Source organism: Homalodisca vitripennis, chromosome 1 (assembly GCF_021130785.1).
Source record: "Homalodisca vitripennis isolate AUS2020 chromosome 1, UT_GWSS_2.1, whole genome shotgun sequence".
Classification (NCBI taxonomy): Eukaryota; Metazoa; Arthropoda; class Insecta; order Hemiptera; family Cicadellidae; genus Homalodisca; species Homalodisca vitripennis.
The window spans coordinates 106,835,528-106,856,541 of NC_060207.1; the positions used below are offsets into that span (position 1 = coordinate 106,835,528).

At 31.8% G+C, this 21,014-nt stretch overlaps 2 protein-coding genes across 9 annotated transcripts in view; one reads left to right on the forward strand and one right to left on the reverse strand.

Annotated features, from left to right (window-relative positions):
* LOC124368714 (sodium/hydrogen exchanger 9B2-like) overlaps nucleotides 1–10,153 on the forward strand; it is a 68,567-nt gene extending 58,414 nt beyond the window's left edge. For all 5 annotated transcript variants that reach the window (XM_046826038.1, XM_046826023.1, XM_046826057.1 and 2 more), the window contains 3 exons: nucleotides 927–1,070; nucleotides 3,890–3,991; nucleotides 9,904–10,153. In XM_046826038.1, coding sequence (XP_046681994.1) covers nucleotides 927–1,070; nucleotides 3,890–3,991; nucleotides 9,904–10,095 — 438 coding nt within the window. In that variant the 3' untranslated portion in view covers nucleotides 10,096–10,153. The remainder of the gene's footprint in view (nucleotides 1–926; nucleotides 1,071–3,889; nucleotides 3,992–9,903) is intronic.
* Nucleotides 10,154–13,580: 3,427 nt separating this feature from the next.
* Nucleotides 13,581–21,014, reverse strand: part of LOC124368740 (ubiquitin carboxyl-terminal hydrolase 33-like) — an 88,253-nt gene continuing 80,819 nt past the window's right edge. For all 4 annotated transcript variants that reach the window (XM_046826086.1, XM_046826100.1, XM_046826093.1 and 1 more), the window contains 2 exons: nucleotides 16,078–16,145; nucleotides 13,581–14,129 (listed from right to left, as the gene is read on the reverse strand). In XM_046826086.1, coding sequence (XP_046682042.1) covers nucleotides 14,102–14,129; nucleotides 16,078–16,145 — 96 coding nt within the window. In that variant the 3' untranslated portion in view covers nucleotides 13,581–14,101. The remainder of the gene's footprint in view (nucleotides 14,130–16,077; nucleotides 16,146–21,014) is intronic.

The window sequence follows — 21,014 nt, forward strand, 5'->3', positions numbered from 1 at the left end:
CACAAGATACCATCTTCCAGCTCACCACCTTCTCCCAATATGTATATTTTATAACACAATTTGGAAGTACAATGTATTCCTTTAGATCAGAAAAAAATAAAAACATACCTGTAAGTTTTAACACGGTTGTTAATACATTTAAAATAGATTCTTGTACATACTAACCTGCTTTTGCGTCAAATTATTTGTGAGTAAACACAATCAATGCAAATTTAAAATTGTTCACAGTTTGATATTTAAACACTGTGCAAAGTGGAAAGTTTAACCACAGTCAGGATCCATAGGCAATCTGCTGAGACATTTGTTTTAGAGATTAAAATACCTTTTAAAAGCTGAAAGTTAATCCCCACTAAACTATTTGTACAACAACAATGAATTGCTTGCTGTGAAAGATCACATTGTAAAAGTCACTAAACATAAGTCATGGAACATTTTTTAATTTTATACACATAAATATATTTTTAATACTACATACTGTCTTGTTTAAGATTTCAATGTATGTATTGTGTATTATAGCTAGTGTATTCAGTAGTGTTTGCAAATGATACTGCCCTGGAGAAATTTTAAATTGAATTTTAAAGTGCTAGAAAATTTAGCCTCTATGCTGTAGAATTTGTGATCTCTTAACTTCAAAACAAATATAATTCTTGTGAAGGATTAATTGGATTAAATCTTATACAGTAAAATGTGAAACCAGTACAACTTATAGCACTGACATTTATTTTAATGACATCGGTCAGCACTTCAAGTTATGAGTCATTTACATTATTACATTACTTAAACAAAAATTACTGTATAACTTTTTAAAATTACTTAAAAAACTTATCTTTAAAGTGAGTGTCTCGGCTGTCTGTGGACTCTGGTGAAGAAAAATATATCTAGTGGTAGGAGATGTAAGGACAGGTTCTGACGCGCTGATTGATCAGACTCAAGTTGCAGATGTGTTCTCCATACTCTGGCGCATCCTGGAGCCGATGTTGTATGCTTTCATCGGAGCTGAGATTGACCTGACCATCCTTGATTTGCACACAGTAACCTGGGGCGCTGCCGTTATCACCGGAGCTCTGCTGGTGAGTCCTTACGTACTAAGCTTAGGCTTTCACAAAAAATAGGTAATTAAAGACTAAACAAATCGGGATGGTAAATCTCTAAAAGGTTAATTTTTCATTTTAATCATTTGTATTTCTCAATAACTACCGTCTTGAAGGGATCTGATTGTAATCTGAGTAAGTTTAAAAAGTCTAAGACTAAATCTTTTGATCATATAATTATTTCCTGATTGAGCTTCTGCCATTGAGTATCTGCTTAAAATCCTGATTAATTTGGAAAAAAGTGTGTGGCAAAAAAAATATAAATTCTTTTTTTATTGATGAATTACCTACCATGCTTTTTGTTTGTATTTATTTATTATTCTATAAAATGTATATGTCTATAAAAATATGTGATACTGGTTTCTACAATTATTTATTGATTGCAAAGGAGAACTTTCTTATCCTCTGATACAAGTGATCAACAGATCTATGGCTGAAGGCATTTTTTCCTCCTGCTTAAAGATCGCAAAAGTTTATCCATTACATAAACAAGGCTCCAAAGAGGTAGTCCAAAACTATCGACCCATTTCCTTACTACCCACTGTTTCTAAGGTGTTTGAAAGGGTAGTCCTTAATAGACTCATTGAACACTTAACAAAATGATTTACTAGTCAAAAGGCAACATGGCTTAAAATCAGGCAGATCTACAAATACAGCACTTGCAGATCTTGTGGAGTTAATTGTAAATAATCTAGATGTTGGAAATACTGTTTCAAGTGTACTTTTAGATCTTAGTAAGGCATTTGACTGTCTTGTACATGATTTAATTCTATCCAAATTAAAGGCTTGGGGGTGCATGGTGTGGCAGCAAAATGGTTTTGCAGTTATTTTTCTAACCGATGCCAACTCGTTAAACTAAAAGAAACAAAAAATGGACAAACGAGAACCGTTAAATCTGAGAGAGCACCTATGGAGAGAGGTTTCCCCCAAGGGTCTGTCCTAGGACCAGTCCTGTTTGTGCTCTTCGCCCTTGACTTTCCAAAATATGTTCAAGACTATAGTTACGCTGTAATGTTTGCTGATGACACAGTTTTGCTCTTGTGATAGCACCACAGAGCAACTATAAATCAAAAGTTTTATATCTGTTAACTTAGCACAAGAATACTGTCATAAAAATAACTTGGTTTTCAACGAAACCAAGACCAAACAACTTATATTAGGAAGAAAGAAAGACGAGCTATCACCACTGCCAAACTTACAGCAAGTCAATACAACAAAACATCTGGGTGTAATTATAGATGAATGCTTGTCGTGGACCCACGTGGAGTTTTTATGTAGCAAACTGGGTTCAGCTTTGTATGCAATTCCAAGAACTAGAACAATTTCCACTGTATAGGCAGTTAAAGTCTCATACTATGCACTTTTTGAAAGTCGTGTAAGATATGGAATTTTGGTTTGGGGAGGTACATCAGGAGGGAATCTGCAGAGAGTTTTAGTTTTACAAAAGCGTGCTGTAAGGATACTTGTTGGGCTGAACCCAAGAGAATCATGCAAGGATGCATTCAGGGAATGGGGAATACTCACAGTACCCTCAATCTATATAATTGAAGTAATTATGTAAGCTGTACAAGAGAATCTACAGAGATTTATCCACATCCACCAACATAATACAAGACATTCTCAACAGTTTGCCCTACCTGCACATCGCCTAGCACTCTTCCAGAGAAAGCCGTCCTATGCCGGAGCAAAGTTTTTCAATGTCCTACAAACAAGTCTCAAGAATAGTCTACCAACAACTCTAAAAAAGAAACTGAATGGTTCATTAACAAACCCTTTTAATTGATGAATTTTTGTACAGAAATTATGAAACTCTGTAAATATTTAACATTGTATTGCTTTAAGTTAATATGACGCACTTTCTAAACTTGATGTTTATGAAATAAAGAGATTCTGATTCTGGACAAATATTAATATAACAAACAAGTTTACTTATTAAAATAAATATAACCCAGTTTAGATGCTGATGGACTAAAATATTCCAAAATATTGTTATTTAGTAATGTTAAAGTATTTATTGTTAGCATATCTTTTTAATCATAATTTTAACAGGCCACCACTATATTGTACTGGATCGAGATAGAAACCTGTGGTTTTGTGGCATTATTCTTCATTTACAAGGGCATTCAATGGGGGTTTACCTTTCAAAATCTTAACTTACCGTCCGATCTCATAGTGACGGTTGGAGGCTGTAGTTCTTATATATCCCAAAAAACATGATTTTTAGTCTTATAATGATCCACCATGAATATTGGTTGATATTATTTTGTTCAACATCTAAATGGGGGGTTGGGGGCTTTGTGACACCTGGTATAATATTATGATCATATGTGTAAGTTCTTTCCTTTATGTTAATTTTCTGTCTTTTAAATCAACTTGTATTGTTATTAAGAATAGATAACATCATGTGCAATATCCCTCCAAGGCTGTGTGTGCTAAGACCAAGAAGATATGCTGTAGTATTTGTATGGATCAAATCTTAACACATTACTGTGCTGAAAACATTGTAGAGGCCAAAATATCCTTGTCATTCTAAGTATATTTTCAACCATGTTTATGTCTTCAATTACTAAGTAATTAGAGTCTGGACTCTCTGCCAGACCTTTCTATTATTACAAGTATGTGGACAAGATTTCTGCACGTGAGAAACCAGTGCTTACTTCAATACTGAAACGTTACTTAATGCTTATCATTATCTTTATTTCTTGCGGTAAATGTTGAATTATTTATAATTGCATTTTAAAATTATATAAAATGTGTCAAGTTATTCAAGTTGTGATACGTTTCTGTTGATATTGCAGGTGAGATTGGTGGTATGTTGGGTGGTGTTGCTGGGCGCAGGACTCAACTGGAAGGAGATCTTCTTCGTGGGACTTGCCTGGCTGCCCAAGGCTACAGTACAGGTATGTTGAGATTCTTATTTATTGCTCCGAATGGAATGCATGTTAAGTTAGGTAAAACTTATTGTCGATAAAACAGATTTATATAAAATTTTTAGTGCTGGAATGGTGAAACTGTATGGCGTTTAATTCAAAACAAATGTAGAAGACTGCTAAGTGAAGGAACTGTATTAGTCCATGATAGTGCCTAGCTCTGTCAGCTGGAATTCAAAGGCTAATTCACCTATTCAAATGAGAGCAGTTAGATCATTTCTGATTAAAACTTATTCCTTAACGTGAAGCACGGTTGTTAGTGTTATGGAAGTGATGATGCATAAAACAGTCTGGCGTTATAGCTATTATCCACTTGTGGGTTGTTCCATTTAAATCTGGGTAACTATGGATGTTCAGTAGTGATACATCACTAACCGCAAATCCTGAGATATTGGGGTGCAAGGATGGATTGATAGGTTTAGTCTTTTGTGGAAAATCACTGTTGAAATGGATGGAGCTCTCTTAGTTAAAGACTATTTCTAGCCTGTAAATGAGGTAGTGCTGTCCCCTGCCCACTTCCACTGCAGAAACTGCAACAGAGCTTGCCTCCACTTCTAAGATGACATGACTGAGGTATAGTGTGTCCGCCAACCCCCCTCATGGGATCTTGACAGAAGGCAGCCCCTAATATCCTGTCTCTCTGGAAGCATGTGCAAAGGTCCTTTTAGGACTAAGTGCAATGAGAGGTTTTCAGCTTCTTGTTCTAAGAGAAGAAAAATAAAAATATATAGATACACTGATTAGTATTAAAAAGTATTTGATTATTGGTTGGTACTACTACAAAATATAGTGTAAAGTTTGCTCTTTTATGTTTAGTAAAGATGGATTGAAAAAATGTTTGGTAACATTCAAACAATTTTTGTTCAAAACAGAATTTACTTACTGGACTCCTTAATGAGGTAGGTTCATCAAGCAGGCTCTTGGCTTACATTTATAAATCATCCATTAGAGTGCTCCCAGGCCTGACAAGAGGGGGAGGCAGGAGGGCAAAATCCCTAGAACACGCTCAGAGGGAACTCACCGATAATTGTATGATATTAGAAGGAAGAATTAAAATTTCAGATGTTTGATGTAGGCCTAGTTAAGAGGTTTTATTATTGGTTTAAAGACCACTGTCACATAAAACATCATAATATTGTAAAATAGAGGAAGATATTCTGATTGATGGGTAAGCTTTGCAAAATATGAAAGTTAAGCTGTGTGAAGTCAGAAGACATAGATACAGGTCACAGCCACAAGTCTTTAATTCAGACATTTGCTGAAAGAGGCCAGAAAAGCATTCATTAAATTGTAGTCTGGTAGTATTTTATTACCTCTTTTGTGTTTTTATTGTCTCTAGTAAACTTAGTAGCTACACAATCAGTTTTTGGTTGTTTTCACTCAATGTATTGATTGCTAGGGTAGCCGTGATAAATGTAATAAAAAATTACTATCCCCAACATATTTTCATAAGTTTACATCTATCAAACACAACTGCATCATATCTGTTGTAATGATGCAGATAAGCAAAATGTTAAAACAAATGTATTCATAATCTTAGATATTGAAATTGAAAAAGAAACGTCAAATAAGTAATTGAATTATTAAGTTTTTGTTACTAATATAAATATAACACAAAGAGTCTACCTGAAATTAGGTTTAATTAAACACAATTGAGGTAGGCCCTAACTAGTGCAGTCATTGAAGCGAAAAATACGGTCTTACCTCAGAATTTGTTTACTGTGAACCGATTTGCATGAAATTTTGGAATTAGGCTCATCTTACCCTTAACTTCAAAAGTGAAAATGATCTGAACTCCACCTATAATTTTTAAGAGGTGTAAACAACCCCTTAATGGAAAAATTGACATTGAGCCATTTTATCGCTAGAAAACATGTCTAATAGTAAGTGGTGAAATTGTAAAGTGTTTTCTAACACAATTACCTCATATTAAAATCATTTTCAACCCCTTAAAAATCTTACAACCCTTGCAAACAACCCCTAAATTGAAAAAATCACAAAAAAATACTTTGGTATGACATAAAAAGATGTAAGTATAGAGTAAGTAATATTTTATATTCTCTATAATAATTATCAAATTTTTAACCCCCTTTCAACCCTTGAAAACTACCCCTTGATAAAAATAAACTTACCAATACAGATACGCAATTAGTGAAAAGCTATTGGAAAAAAATTCGCTTCCACAAATATTCTTTTGAAGATGCTTTTAAACCCTCTTCACCCTGTCAATAAATAATTAAACAATTTACCTTATTTACAATACAATTTTATAAAATTACCTGATAAGATGCAGACTGGATTAAGTGCTGCTATCGTGCTCTTTGAATAGTACGAACGTCAATACTAGTAGAATATATTTTCATTAGATTTTTGGATAATATAATTTTATGGCACAATTTTAATAAGATATTATTAAAAAAACAGTTTTCTTTATCTACTTACATTTTTTTATTAAACAAAATATATTGAAATTGGGTGTCTAGTTAAAATATTATATTAAACACGTGCTCATTCCTTTGCAGACAGAAATATACTGGTCACATTATAACGAATAAACGGAGCACGCACACCTGATCACCTGGCTTTTTCGTTGGCCCCTTCACTCAAATGTGTTATATATACATACATATAAGAACGTTGGTATGTATTCATGCCTACGTTTCCAAAATATATGAGCCATATTATGTATATATATACACATTACAATAGTTTTGGGTCTCTATTATACTGCGTACTTTCACATTGCTCCAAATATGATAAGTTTTTGGACCATAACTCCTTCAATTTTCATACTATCACAATTTATAAAAAACCATTGTAAAGGTAATTAAGAGAGCTACAACATCCTTCATTGCAATATATAGTAAAAAACCTTTTTCTAAAACAGTGAAGGGTTAAAGGGCTTAAGAGAGGCTGTGATTGCGCTGCCACGTGCTCTTTAAACAATCATTTTTGTAAAAACCGTCAATTTTTGTTTGACAGAAAAAAAAAAATTGTTTGTCAGAAAACTACCTAAATTTTTCATCCCTACACTTTTATACGTATCTGTCGTCATTTTTGAGATATTATGAAAAAAGGTGGTTTTTTTTTAATTTGAAATTTTGTTTTTTATTAATCGTGACTTTTTTGAAAAATATGTGTCCTAAAGCAGCCAAACTGATACAATCTATCAAACTCTTCATAATAAAGTTAATTCTAGGCGGAATACGATTAATTTTAATTTTTGTGGAAATGGCACTTATGAAACCCATTGATTTAAAATAAAAAACATTAGATGCTCCTCTTATTTGCAATACAGCTCACTTATTTTACGTGCAAAAGACTTTTAATAGTGCTCATTTTAAAGCTTATTTCGAGCACTACAAAACCTTTTTTTATTAGAATGCCTAAAATGCATCTGCTCGCCGCTAGATGGCATTGACCACATCGATTAAATTTCAGACAAAATAAAAAACTGCTTTGATCTTTAATATCTAGCTTAATATTGCACTTAGAATACTTTATAAAAAACCAAAAAACTTTTTTTTTTTTTTTTTTTTTCAATAAAACGTATATTTTTGGAGATATTTGCAAAAAACTGATGAAAAACGTGAAAAAATTGCGAATTTTCAATTGCCAATAACTTGAAAAGTATTGGATTTTTCGAAAAACTTTATAGATGATTTTTTGCTTAAAATTAGGCCTTCTATCGATATCCGAGGTTATTTTGAAAAAAAAATTCATCCCCGAGAAGGGGTGGTTGCGGAGTTCAAATCATTTTCCAAAATTGTATGCAATTCGGTTCACAGTAAAAAAATTCCGAGCAATAATGCTTCAATGACTGCACTAAATATAATACAAACATAATCAGAGTTACAACAATATAATATCAATATTAACCCTTTGAGTGCCACAGCGTCGCTAATTTTGACGGTACGAAAAGTGCATAAAGTGCCAGCGCCGCCAATTTTGACGTTTCGTATTTCGATAATATTTTATATAGTACAAGATTATTTTGGCCAAATAATCAGACGGCTGTATTCAATAGGTTCCAAACTATCAATAAATACGAGTTTTATGTTGTTTATTAACTATTTTATCTGTGAAACTTATGTTGTTTGGGTACTTATCAAGAAGCCACTATTTTTGGACGAGTTTTCCTTATCGGGGACAAAATAAATTACATTGTTAAAAACAACTGACTTTATTTAACCTATTTTGGAATTCAAGTTATTACGACAATCAATTAAATCAAAAACTATAAGAACAACGTTTCATTATTCGGAAATGTCAGGTCATTCCTGTGTCTATTTGGAGACGAAGAAGTATGACTCATCGAGTATTTTTCTATTCATTATGGAAGAAGGAACGTATAATGAAGTTTATTTTGATCTCTGATAAGGAAAACTCGTCCAAAAATAGTGGGCTGTGATAAGTACCTGTAAGATGATTCTGTCTTGCATTCACTCGACGTAGCGGACGAGTACCGTGTTGCGTAACGGCCTTTCTTGTTGTTATGTGCCGATAACCAAGCATTTGAGTAAATACAAAATAAAATAGTAACTTATATAGTATTTTACTGTATTTCTTTACAAAATTAATGTATGATTTGAGTTGTGTTCAAAACGTGAATTTTCAGTGTAAATATTATTAGGGTTATTATTTAGTAAATGTAAACTTTTATGTAAATATGTTAGCAAGTATTTGTTTCTAAATTTACTAATCATAATGATTTGTGTTGTATTAATGTTTTATTAGATTTATTGGGAAAACTACATCATTACTAAGTAATTTCTAAACTCTGACAAATGAAGTACAGTTTATAAAATGTCGGTACCGGGCAGCATTTTGTTAATACATATAATGCCATGTTTTTAAAATTCTAGAATAAGATATTACACATGGGTTTTATTTATAATCATATGGCCTTTATCATGGTATAAAGAAAAAAAATCTTAAAAATACCGTATACACACAAATTAGGTCGAAACTTAACTTTTTATACAAAAGTAAAAAACTTTTTTTATAAATACTGAAATTTTTATAAATCAAATTTTATTTGTAACGATATGTATCATATTCTGCATTTAATAAGAAAAAAACAACCACAAAATGATGGAAATCTGTTTGGTAGTTATTTTACAACAGCTTTTTTCCCAAAAGCTTACAAATATGCGAAAAACAGCGTGGCACTTTATGCATATGCCTTCGGAAACTACCCGTGGCACTCAAAGGGTTAAAATAAATAAAACTGTTAATTTAGAGAATAAAGCATATGATTACAAATTAACATATGATCTATTACATTCTCCCCCAGCTATATCTTTTAGTTTAAGTTATAATCCGAGAGATGTGCTGGAAGACGCCTAACTCTAGAGCTCTTTCGCTCACAAAAAAAGGGGCAGTTGATGACTGACAAAGTTTTGGTTCTGTTGTTGAATAGGCAAGTCTATGACTTCTGATGGTGGGCCTGATCTCTTTCACAGTAATATCTTCTTCGTCGTGTCCTGGAGTAGGCATGACTTGAGAGCCCTTTGATAAATCATAGTCACCTGCAGGAGCTAAGTGTCATATTATTACAGTCATACTCATAAATATAGCCTTCAAGGCATTGCAGATATAGTGTTTTTATTTTATGTAATGTTCTATATTTGGATTTAAACTAAAAAACTGTGTCATTCATTAGGTAAGTTGTTTTACTTATAGTCTAATTTGATTTACTATGCAGCAAAAACAAAAATAATAACTTCTAGCAGAAAATTCAAAACTCATTTTAAAGTTTTATTGTTGTAATGGTTTTAAATGTTAAAACCACTTCATTCATCAACTAATGCCTTTCTTCCAAAGAATGGATGGTAGAACACATATTTCTGAAAGTGTTCCTCATAACTTTCCTGTTGTAGGCGGCTCTGGCTCCTCTGCCGCTGACAATGGTGCAGGCTCAGAATCCTGTTCCTGCCTCCGATCTGGACATGGCCTCTCAGATCCTGACTGTGGCGGTGCTATCCATCCTCATCACCTCTCCCCTGGGGGCCATTGGTACCACCATTGGGGGTCCTCGGCTTCTCAAACAGTCCGGCATGGCGTCAACCTGAATGTACTTAACTCTTGTAGCATGTACAATGTTAGCAAATATACTATTTTTTTTATAAATTGAATTTTTTCTTTATCCTTTACAACTTAACTATAATAGTTGATCATGGATAGGGAGTATTTTTTACTAATAAAAGTCCTGGTAATGGTTCACTTCCGGCTGGTTCATACCATTCCAAATAGAACCCAAAGTGATAAAAGAAAAAACTAATTTTCATTTACTGCAAACATTGTAATATTGAGTTAACCCTCCATCTGGCAGTTGCAATTCCTATAATGGCAGGCACTATTTTGCTAGTTGTGCTTACCTTCATTCAAACCTATGAAGTAAGTTTATTACTGAAATAAAGTATAGACTATCATATATATATATATATATATATATATATATATAAAATAATATATACAGGGTGTCCAGCAACCATTCGAACAAACTTTGCCACATTGTTCAGCAGGCCAAAACTAACAAATAATGCAATATAACAGGTGCCCTATTTCACTTCGTTTAGCGTCTCTGTCTGTATGTGTTTTTTGGGAAAAAAATTACTACTCAAAAACCACTTAAGATACAGAATTCAAACTTAACAGTTATGTTAACCTAGTGTTGGTCCTTTTCAGTGAAAAAAATAAAACAAATATCTCATTGCATTTCAAAATGGCGGCCATTCAAAATTTTCAAATTGTATTAGCTTTGAAACGGCTACTTGGACAACAAATTCACCAGGATAACTTTTTTTAGCGTATTTTATTACCAATTCAACAATTTTTGTTTCAAAAAGATTGAATAACAAATAACTGAGTTACAGCACCAAACGTAAAAACAGGTTAAATATTATTTCATATTTTTACAAAAATTTAGTGATATTTGGTTCATTACAATTGAAAAAAATTAAAGTAAAAATAAAATAACCAAAAGTAAAGCATTATAAAAAATAGAAATAATTTTTTAAAATTATTTTTCAAAATATGCAAAATGCCCCGTGGAAGGTTTTTTATAGAAAACATAAAGAAAATTCGAACTTTCTAAAACATTTTAGATTTTTTTGGGTAAATATTGAAATATTGCCTTTTTACCAAAAAATTACATATTCCACATTCTATGGGTTTAGATATTTTCTTTATGCTTATTATAATTTTACACCATTGTTACATTGTAGAACATGAAATTTCAGAAAAGAAAAATATATTTTTATGTACGGGTTTATATGTAAAAACTTTTGTTGCAAATCGTAATTATTGTAAACTAGGCCTAAGCCTAGGTATAAATTTAGCCTACAAGCATACCTGTGAATGTCACTAATTTATTTTACAGTAAATAAATATAAATAAAACTACTGTTCACTGAATAGTTTATAAAATAAAATATAGTTCACAAGTTTATAATTCACAATGATTAGCCGGTGCATCAAATGGCCACAGTCCTCTCGGATTTGCAAAGTTTGTTCACAAAAATACATCATTTACAAATAGTTTCAAGATATTTATATCACTTGACGGCAAATGTCACAATGAAAAGTTTTATATAGTTTTATACAGACACAACTCTAATAATATTACAAGAAACACCAAAACACTAGCGACTAGTGAAACTAGTCGTCTAACATTCAAGAAATGTCACAAACAATGGCTGTTTCAAAAGTCTTTCTTCGCAACATGGAACAATAAATAGATGTTTGGAACAGATGTTCTTGTTGAGAAAGAAATCCCAAACACAGTGATGTACCCAAAATCGTTCCCAAACAAAATTTCCTGCATCAGTTTAGGGGAAAAATCCCTTTTTTTCGCGTTCTGTTGAATTGCACGAGCAGGCAGGGCAAACCAACATTTGTACTGCAACTTACTAAATTCGTTGCATAGTTATTACTCATTGTTATTCAATAAACTGTACATGAAATTAATCTGTGAAACATCCCGATTAATGTAATGTAATATTTTTCCTATTTAAATTGTATTTTCGATACCAAAAGTTTGATTAACAATATGACTGCAAAATCGACTAGTGACTAGTCGTCTAACATTGGTAAATCATTTTTCAGCAACTAGTCACTAGTCATCTAACAGATGGAGGGTTAAGAAGATGGCTTCGCTCGTATTATGCATTTTCCCATTCTCATTTGAGTTATGGAATAACTCTTTGGGGAAATAGTATGAGCTTAGAAAGTGTTCTGGCAGAAAAAGGCATTAAGAGTTATAAAAAATGTTTCAGATCGTGAATCATGTTTTTAAAATTTTTAAGGACTTAAATATTATGACATTTCCCAGTTTATGTATCTGTTGTTGCCTAATTCAAGTAAAAGAAAACTTAGGCAGCTTAACAGTTAGACAAGAAATTTATTTGCATACAACTAGACAACATATTTACTTGACTAACCCTCTATTTGGCTGGAGAAAACAAAATAAGTTTCTTATATTTAAGAATAACATTTTTCAATAAACTGCCACAAGAAGCAAGGACTGTCGCTCATGTCAGATTTAAAACTAGACTACAGATATGGTTGAAAGCACAGGCTTTCTATTCCACTTGGCCTGTAACATTAGTTCCTTAGTTTTAAATTTGTATTGCATTAAGTTACTGTTATCTGTAAATATTGATTGTTTGTCTGTTTTTATTTATATATCCATATATAATTTTCAACTAAATGTGACTGTCCATGATGAATAGACGCAAAGTACATGATGAATAGTTTATGTAATTAATTGTTTTGTTCGTATATATTAGATATTACTAAATATTGTTGACTATGTTGATTATATTTCATAAATGTCTAAAGATAGATAAAAACTTTTTTAATTTGAAGAGCCTTCTTTATAGATCAGGACTAAGGTAATTCCAAACTAAGGTAATCTTGAGATTATCTCATTTAGTCTCCAGCTTATGAAGGCAATATTTAGTGCATGACCATTTTAGCTCTGAAATATCGATAAGTTTACAAAATCCTGAACTCATGAACTGTCCTTAAATGTCGCTTATTTAACTTTTTCAGGAATGCAGTTGTATTTAAGACTGATTTACAGGTGTAAGAAAAATATGTGTGTTTATTTCAAAATTATTTATTAATAGGATTTAAAATCACACCAACAGTAAAAATTTGTTAATTTACAGAGATGTCTGATCAATTTAACTTTTTTAGTGAAAGCCCTTAAAACATAGATAGATGCACACTAATACTTAATAGTTATGAATCTAACTGTGGTGCATATCCTCTTTTTTATCAAGGGTTTCCGATTTATAGCAAACAGAGCACCGCTTCTGCGCTTTCCTTATTTGGCATTCTGGAGCCCGACCCATCTAAATAAAGTGCTTGAGTTAAAAAGTTTGGAAAAAGTTACTTATTAAATTGGGACTTCTGTTACTTTACCAATGCTCCACTTGACTGAGTTTTATTGGTTTCCTATCAAGTGCATTAAATACTCAATTTAAGATTCTTTTGCAGGAACAATTATTTTAAACTGAAAAAAGAATTGAGGAAGGAAATGATCAATGAAATATAGAAACAAACGCAAAGTACGGTATATTTATATGATTTAGAAATATAATTACAATAACAATAACAAAGCTGAGAAGAAACTTTTCCAATACCAACACAATTTAAAACTCAATCATTACAATATAATAAAAATATACAATTAAATCTAACTAAAGTATTTGGTATAATACAGGTTCCCATAAGTGACAAGAGGCAATTGCAGTAATGCACCAGGAGACTGCAGGCAAAACACCCGAGCACAGTTCATTTCATTTTAGAGCGAAAATTTGATATCAGTTCCACTTGTGATTAAATATTCACAACTCTTAAAGCTAAACAAATATATTATATATGAACTCAAATAAATATCAGTCTAGTAAGATGGTACTGTATGATGAGTTGTGTGACGAGGAAGGATGAAGAAGGTTAACAATGTCAACATGACATGTGTGGCTCTCCTGCACCCCCACCACATTCCGGCCCCGATATTCTCACATCAGACAGAGACAGTGAGCGCACCATACCCTCCTTGGGTTCTGCCTCATTGTACATTCCGTTTATTTGGGACTCTGAAAGCAACATTATGTTAGTATAGCACAATACTTCTTAAATATTTGCTGTTATACTGGTGTAGAGAAAAACTTACTGATGAATTATTATCCTTTCATCTTCAACATCTTTGTATTCTATATTAATTAAATATGCATAACATAAAATAACATTTTTAATTTTAAAGACTGGTTTCAAAAGAACTATGGATCAGAAAAGTTAAGACAACTGATGGTCAACTAGCCAGATTCAGTTATGAGAGCAGAGCATAATTTACTCAATAATAAGACACTACAAACCACAAAGTGTCAATATCGTGTCTCCCTCAAAGCAGCAGAGAAATGCAAAATTAATAATTTTGCAAAGACAGGTTGAAATGCTGCCAACTATAGCACAACAAACTCTCAAAAGGACATAGTAAATATATACTGAGCTTGCTGGCTGGAAACAGGTTTGTCAGGATTTTGAACTATGCAATCATGTTATTTAGTATTTAAGTTAAAATGTAATACAAAAAGCAGGGAGAAGGGCTCTTTTCGGTGATAAACAACCAGGCGACGAACCAGATGCTAGTATCGGGGAAAAGCTTCTTAGCCTAATTAAGGACACAAAGATAGGCTTACCCCTCTAACATCAAAGGGGCACACAATAAGCCCCTCAGGCTGACGTGTGAGGATCTCTGAATCCACCCCAATATCCCAACGCAAAAATAAAAATAAATACAAAAAGCTGTTTACTGTATAAGTAGCTAAATCTCAGTTTTATGTATAAATAAGACAAAGAGAGAATGACGTTACTTGATGAGTAGTTGGTACAAAGATAGGCCACTGAACTGGCCAACTTATTTTGCCCTGAACATAATGCAGTTAGTCGACTTCCTCTGTCAGCCAAAACCCATTGTGTTCAATTTAATCTATTAAATTGCCATAGTTAATTGTTTTTCCCTATCTCGTGGTACTATTAGTACCAGTTTATGTTCTTCTCTCTCAACGAGATCTTCTTGGTGCGGCTTCTGTGGCTGTTGGGCTTACGAAATGACGATTTTGGTGTCTCCACTTCTAGATACTCGTTCTACCTGGCTTTCTACAAGTGATTGCAGTACCAAATAGATCGGATTTATTGTGGACCCTTTCCCTGTCATTGTTGAGATAATTGTGATACAAGGTACTATATTTTACAATAAACATTCGTCCTTTCTCACTGTGTATTATTAAATTTATATAACTTTTAGTATTAAGTTTATTCTTAATGTCTGCGCCAACGTAAAAGAGTCCACAGTAAATCAAGTCTGTCTAAAACTGCAATCACTTGTAGAAAGCCGAGCAGAACAAGAATCTAGAACCGATGACGCTGAAATCGTTATTTCGAAGTCCAACAAAGTCGGAAGCCGCACCAAGAAAATCTCGTTGGTAGGGAAAAACAATTAATTATGGCAATTTCATAGATTAAATTGAATATGATGCATTTTGGCTGAGAGAGGAAGTCAACTGACTGCATTATGCACAGGGCTGAAAAAAGTTAGCCAATTCAATGATACTAACCGCACGGCAAGTAATGCTATTCTCTCTTTTCTTGCTTATATACATAAAACTGAGATTTAGCTACTGGCACAGTAAACAGATCTTTATATTAAATTATAACTTAAATACTAGATACATGTCTAATAATGTCTAATGTCTCATGCAATAACAGAGGATTCAAGTTGAAATTATATGTTTAGGCAGGGCAGTAGTCTGGATACACTCCTATCAAAGTCGAACAGTGTGACAAATCATAATTGCACCTTACAGCACCAATCATCTTGAAATCTGCCATATTAGATTTTCCCAAAACTCAAAGCTCACTTAGATCCTAATTTAACGTCAATGTGAAGTATCTAATAATTTGTTTCAGGGTGAGTGATTGAGTAAAAAATATATTTAGGAACAAATCAATACTAAGGTGTTGTGGCTAAGGAAGTTTTCTCACCTGAGAGTGCGAAGCCATCTCCCCGGTCGGTTTGCATCTCCTGAGTAGAGCTCCAGTCTGCTCCAGACCTGTGGGCCCACACACACACATACATAACTACTTCGGGGTAACTCAATCATCCATCCAAAAAAATCTACACACTATTTAAAGAACAAGTCACTATGATTTTTTAAAAACTAACTCTTCCTATACAATAAAACATTATACCTAAATTATACCTGTACCCAAACAGTTTAGAATAAAACAGGAAGACAATAACCAGATTTTTTTTTTTAATTTCCCATTAATATTATAAAACTTGCTGAATTGTACTAATATTTTTGATACATTTGTTCATCACATGGGATGACTATTGTGTATACATATTTATTAGATAAATCTTATGAGATGAAGCTATGACGTTCAAAATTTGTTACATATGTTTATTTAAATAGAGCTTTAACAGGCCTTCTTAATTTTAATTTATCTGAGAAAGTTTTCATTCAGAGCAATGCCTATGAAACAAATGGCATTTTTAATGAACATTTACATTACATTTCAACATCCGACAATTAATCATTAAATATTATTAATATTACAACACTGCACATTTAAATTGGCCTGTGCATACACTCCAGTTGTAAAAAAAATGTGGAAGTTAATATTTAAAATGAGAAAAAATGTGAAATTTTTATTATAAGTACAAATATTAGTTTTGTATTAAAAAAGTGTCTATTTAAAGGTTACAGAATCTTTTGAACCAATTGGATGGTAATGATTCCAGCTATTGACCAATCACATTGATAATGACATAAAAAGTTAATACAGATTTATTTAGAGTGAAGGATGTATCAAGCAATATTGAAATGTTAGGAAGACTTATAAAGGTCAAGCTCAGTGATAAGAAGGAACAATGAGGGCCTACTTCCTGATCACACAACAATAGTATAACCAACGCTTAACACTAAGGAGATCGTAATTGAATCGTATCGAAGAACTTGAGGTTCAAGAACGTTAAGGTACATATAATAACATTGGAAATATAATATTACACTGAATGTTTTGTTTTATTGTTAATTGTCCTTTGGTTATCAATTTGGTCTAAAAATGTGATTCTGAAGGATGTTTCACTCTTATACATTTTTTAAATTGTTTTCTGTATAACATTTACGGGTTGAAAATATTATTAAAATCAGCACCCCATACACTATAATACTTAATAAATGTTTACATTGAACAAAGGCAGCTATTTTAATGTCCTTTTCTGTAATAACTATTCGTAATTGCCTAAAAGTAAACATCTAATTGTGAATTTTATTTAAAAAATATACTTATATTCTGATAAATTTATTTCCAAATAAAAAATAACAGAAACATATTGGTAAATCTCTACTTGTTCAATTTGATCAGATAAGCAATCATCATCAAGAGCATTTCCACAGCTATATATTTGTAATTATAGTTATTTTATATCCTTAGCATGATAGGAATTAATTTAGTTTTTAAAATAATTAATTAAAGAAATTGTTGGTTATACCACTGTTTTAATGTAAAAATTGAGCTGTCTCATGAAACTCCACCCAATTCCACCCCTTCAAAAGCCACATCATCAGCAAACAGAAATAATTTTCCATTGATTTATAATTTAGTAAACTTATTTATATACAGCACTGCCCTGAATAACCTCATAATTTATCTCTTGGAATCACTGATTACTCCCCTAATATTTATACTTTTAAATCTACCTATGAAGTAGTTTTTGAATAAATTTAAAGCAATATCTTGAATGCCCTAAAGAGTAGATTATATACATCTTAAAAAGGCAAATTTTCTTTATTTTTCAACATAATTGAAACACTTATAATATCTATGCACTAGTAGAAATTACTTCTACATAAATATATTCCACCTGTGCCATGAGACAAATAGAGACTGCATCTGAGTTCCTTGTCAACCCCACATTTTTGATTGTTTTTTTATCTTTGGATATACATACTTAATTGTTTTATTACCAGTTACAATCATGATGTGGAATGATTGTTCTAAAAAGTCAAGAGCAAAGGCAATTCACAGAGTTTTATGACTTTATTAATATAATTTTTAAAACCCGTCAAGCACAGATCTTTCAGTCAAATGTTTCTGTCACTATCTCGTACAAAAAGTCCTGGAAATTTGTAAGATTCATCGAACCCAAGCATTAATTTTCTTGGCAACTTCATCGGTGATCCACAGAGTTGGCTATTTCTCTCTTCATCATGAACTTTTGTTCACCCATTTTCGAACAACTGTTTCACCCTTACTTTTGGTCCTTACACAGTTTAAATGTTCTCTGTGAAATACTACTGCTTAATATTGATTGGCTGTGAAAAATCAATTGTATGACAGTATGTATCTCACACTTAGCGGGACTTTCGAAGACAGAAGATATTTTGAAAAGCAACAGATAACTAACTAGCTTGAACAACCTTCATTGTGCCATAGATGCATCCAGGAAATGGACATGTGCACTAATGCAATTATCTTCACACTTCTCCCTCCACTTCCCACAAAGAAATTTGATACTCTTCAAAAGGATTCACCAAATTATATGAATAAAGAACAAGTGAATATTTCAGCCCTTTAAAACATTACTTTATAGGCAATTACGATATTTAGAAAATACAGCAGGTCAATTGCCATTTTAGACAGACAACAAGTGCCATTTCAAATCAACATCTAAAATATATTTACGTATTTGTTCTTGTAGATTAATATAAATAAAGCACTACAATCGACCTTTATATTCGAGTCTGAAGGGACAGGGAATTGTTTTTAGTAAATAGAGGTTTGATTTACAGAAGGTGAAAATCACTAACTTCAAGTTATAGAGGCCAAGGTTACTAAACTTCATACATACACTATTAGACATCATGCTACACATAGAACAGTACCAAGGAAAACCTATTGTACAGTAAAATACCTAGTAAGTAATATATCAAATTCTTAAACGTATACAATAACAAATCACAAAGAACACTGGAGTAAACAGGTGAATGGAGAAAATTCTTGTCACAATATGAAAGTTTGTCTGACAATGGTTGGCTCCCTTTTTAGCGCAGTTTCTGGACTTTTTGAGAGACTTAATTTTAAACTTTGAGTTCTAGAGGTGAACCGATTGGCTTATAGATGTCTGCTATACTAGAACTTCTAGTTATATTTGATTAATATACTCTCAGACGATGGAAAATTCAACTTATCAATGTATTTTTAACAAAATATTCAATTTGTTTATGTGAAATGAACACTAACTATTATGAGAAAACTCCAATTACATAAACCTGAGCTATAAAGATTATCTGTATTAACTTATGAAGTATAAAAATAACGAAATCATGCTAACCACAACACTAGTGATTGTACATGATCAAAATGAATAACAAAATAATAAGACAGAAGTACTAAGTGGTAAAAATGAAACACACGGAAAATGTGTTTTTTTACATTATATTACTTGACATAACAATTCTGATTCTATAAAGAAGCCATGTATAATTTTTTATAAAATGTAATATTCTTACTATTTTCTTATACAGTCATTGATTATATTGAAAGTCTACTATTGTGAATTACTGAGTTTACAATAAATGTCGTTTTATTGAATACACAACATGTAATAACATTGCCTCAGTGCTTCAAAAAAGGTAACAACAGTAAAAGTTCTAACTAGGATGATAGTTGAAAAATTTCTTCAAATATAATTCTCAAATAGTAGGTCACGCACCATTCTACTTTTGATTGACAGCGAAAGTGTATTTAGTCAGAGTAAGCCGAGCATTATAATTTTGTTGTCATAGGAATCTTTGCAATGTTAAAGGATGGTTATCAACTAATAAATAGACAGCTGCTGTGTAAAAGAAGAATGAAAAGTATGTGAAAATTGAGCCATCTTATTTAAAATTGTTGTGTGAGAATCCCAAAGTGACATTTATAGTTATTACCCACATTTGTTATAATTGTATAATAATGTATACTAGTATCCAAAAACACAAAATACATCTTTCAGTCAAAATTTCCAAGCAATATCTCAGAAAGTAATAAAAAAATTGAAGCATGTTTGACACTGATTGGTTATAAGTATGTTGTTAACACCAAAGATCCCTATCGTCTGAACCTAATATAGTTCTTTAAAAAAACTCACAAAACTTATCAAAATTATATTAGAATTATTTAAAATTTATAACATATATTATTACATAATTATATTTTGTTTTCAGATATATAAAACTAATCTGAAAGACTTAATCTAAGCTTCCCATTACCATACTTTTTAAGTGTTTCTAACAGAATAAATTTAAGATTTGAGTGTGTGAATTTTAATCATCCATATAATCTGAAAATAAAATAAACTATGCACAAAATATATATTTTGGATAAATAAATTTGCTGGGTGTACATAAATTTTATTATGTACATATATTTGAATATTTTAAACTATATGCAGAAGAGTTCTCAGTACCCTTATAATACTTACAAGCCCTATATTGAGGGCATAACAAGTTGGAGTTTTCTCCAATTTTTAAATAATGACTAATTTGGAACAATTCTTGGAAACACGTCCAAGTGTTCTACTTGGTTTACCTAGAGTGGACAGAGTAATAATAACTGGTTTCCTTCAATCAAATAAATAATCTTTCAGAAACTTATCTTAGCTTCCCTGCTAAATTCAAGAATATTTTAATCTTACCATGCTTATATCTATAAACATCATTAGGATCATCAGTGACATACACAAAAATAAAGTTTTCAGTTTGACATAGGGTTAGACAACAAAAAAGCTAATTAATTATCTAGTGAACTTTTAGTAACAACATGCTTACTACAGACATATGTTGCCCCAAAGCTTTGGTTGATATATCAAATGTTTAATATATAGTATATGAAAATCTGGAATCATCAATAATTTTTATAACTGTGGTCAA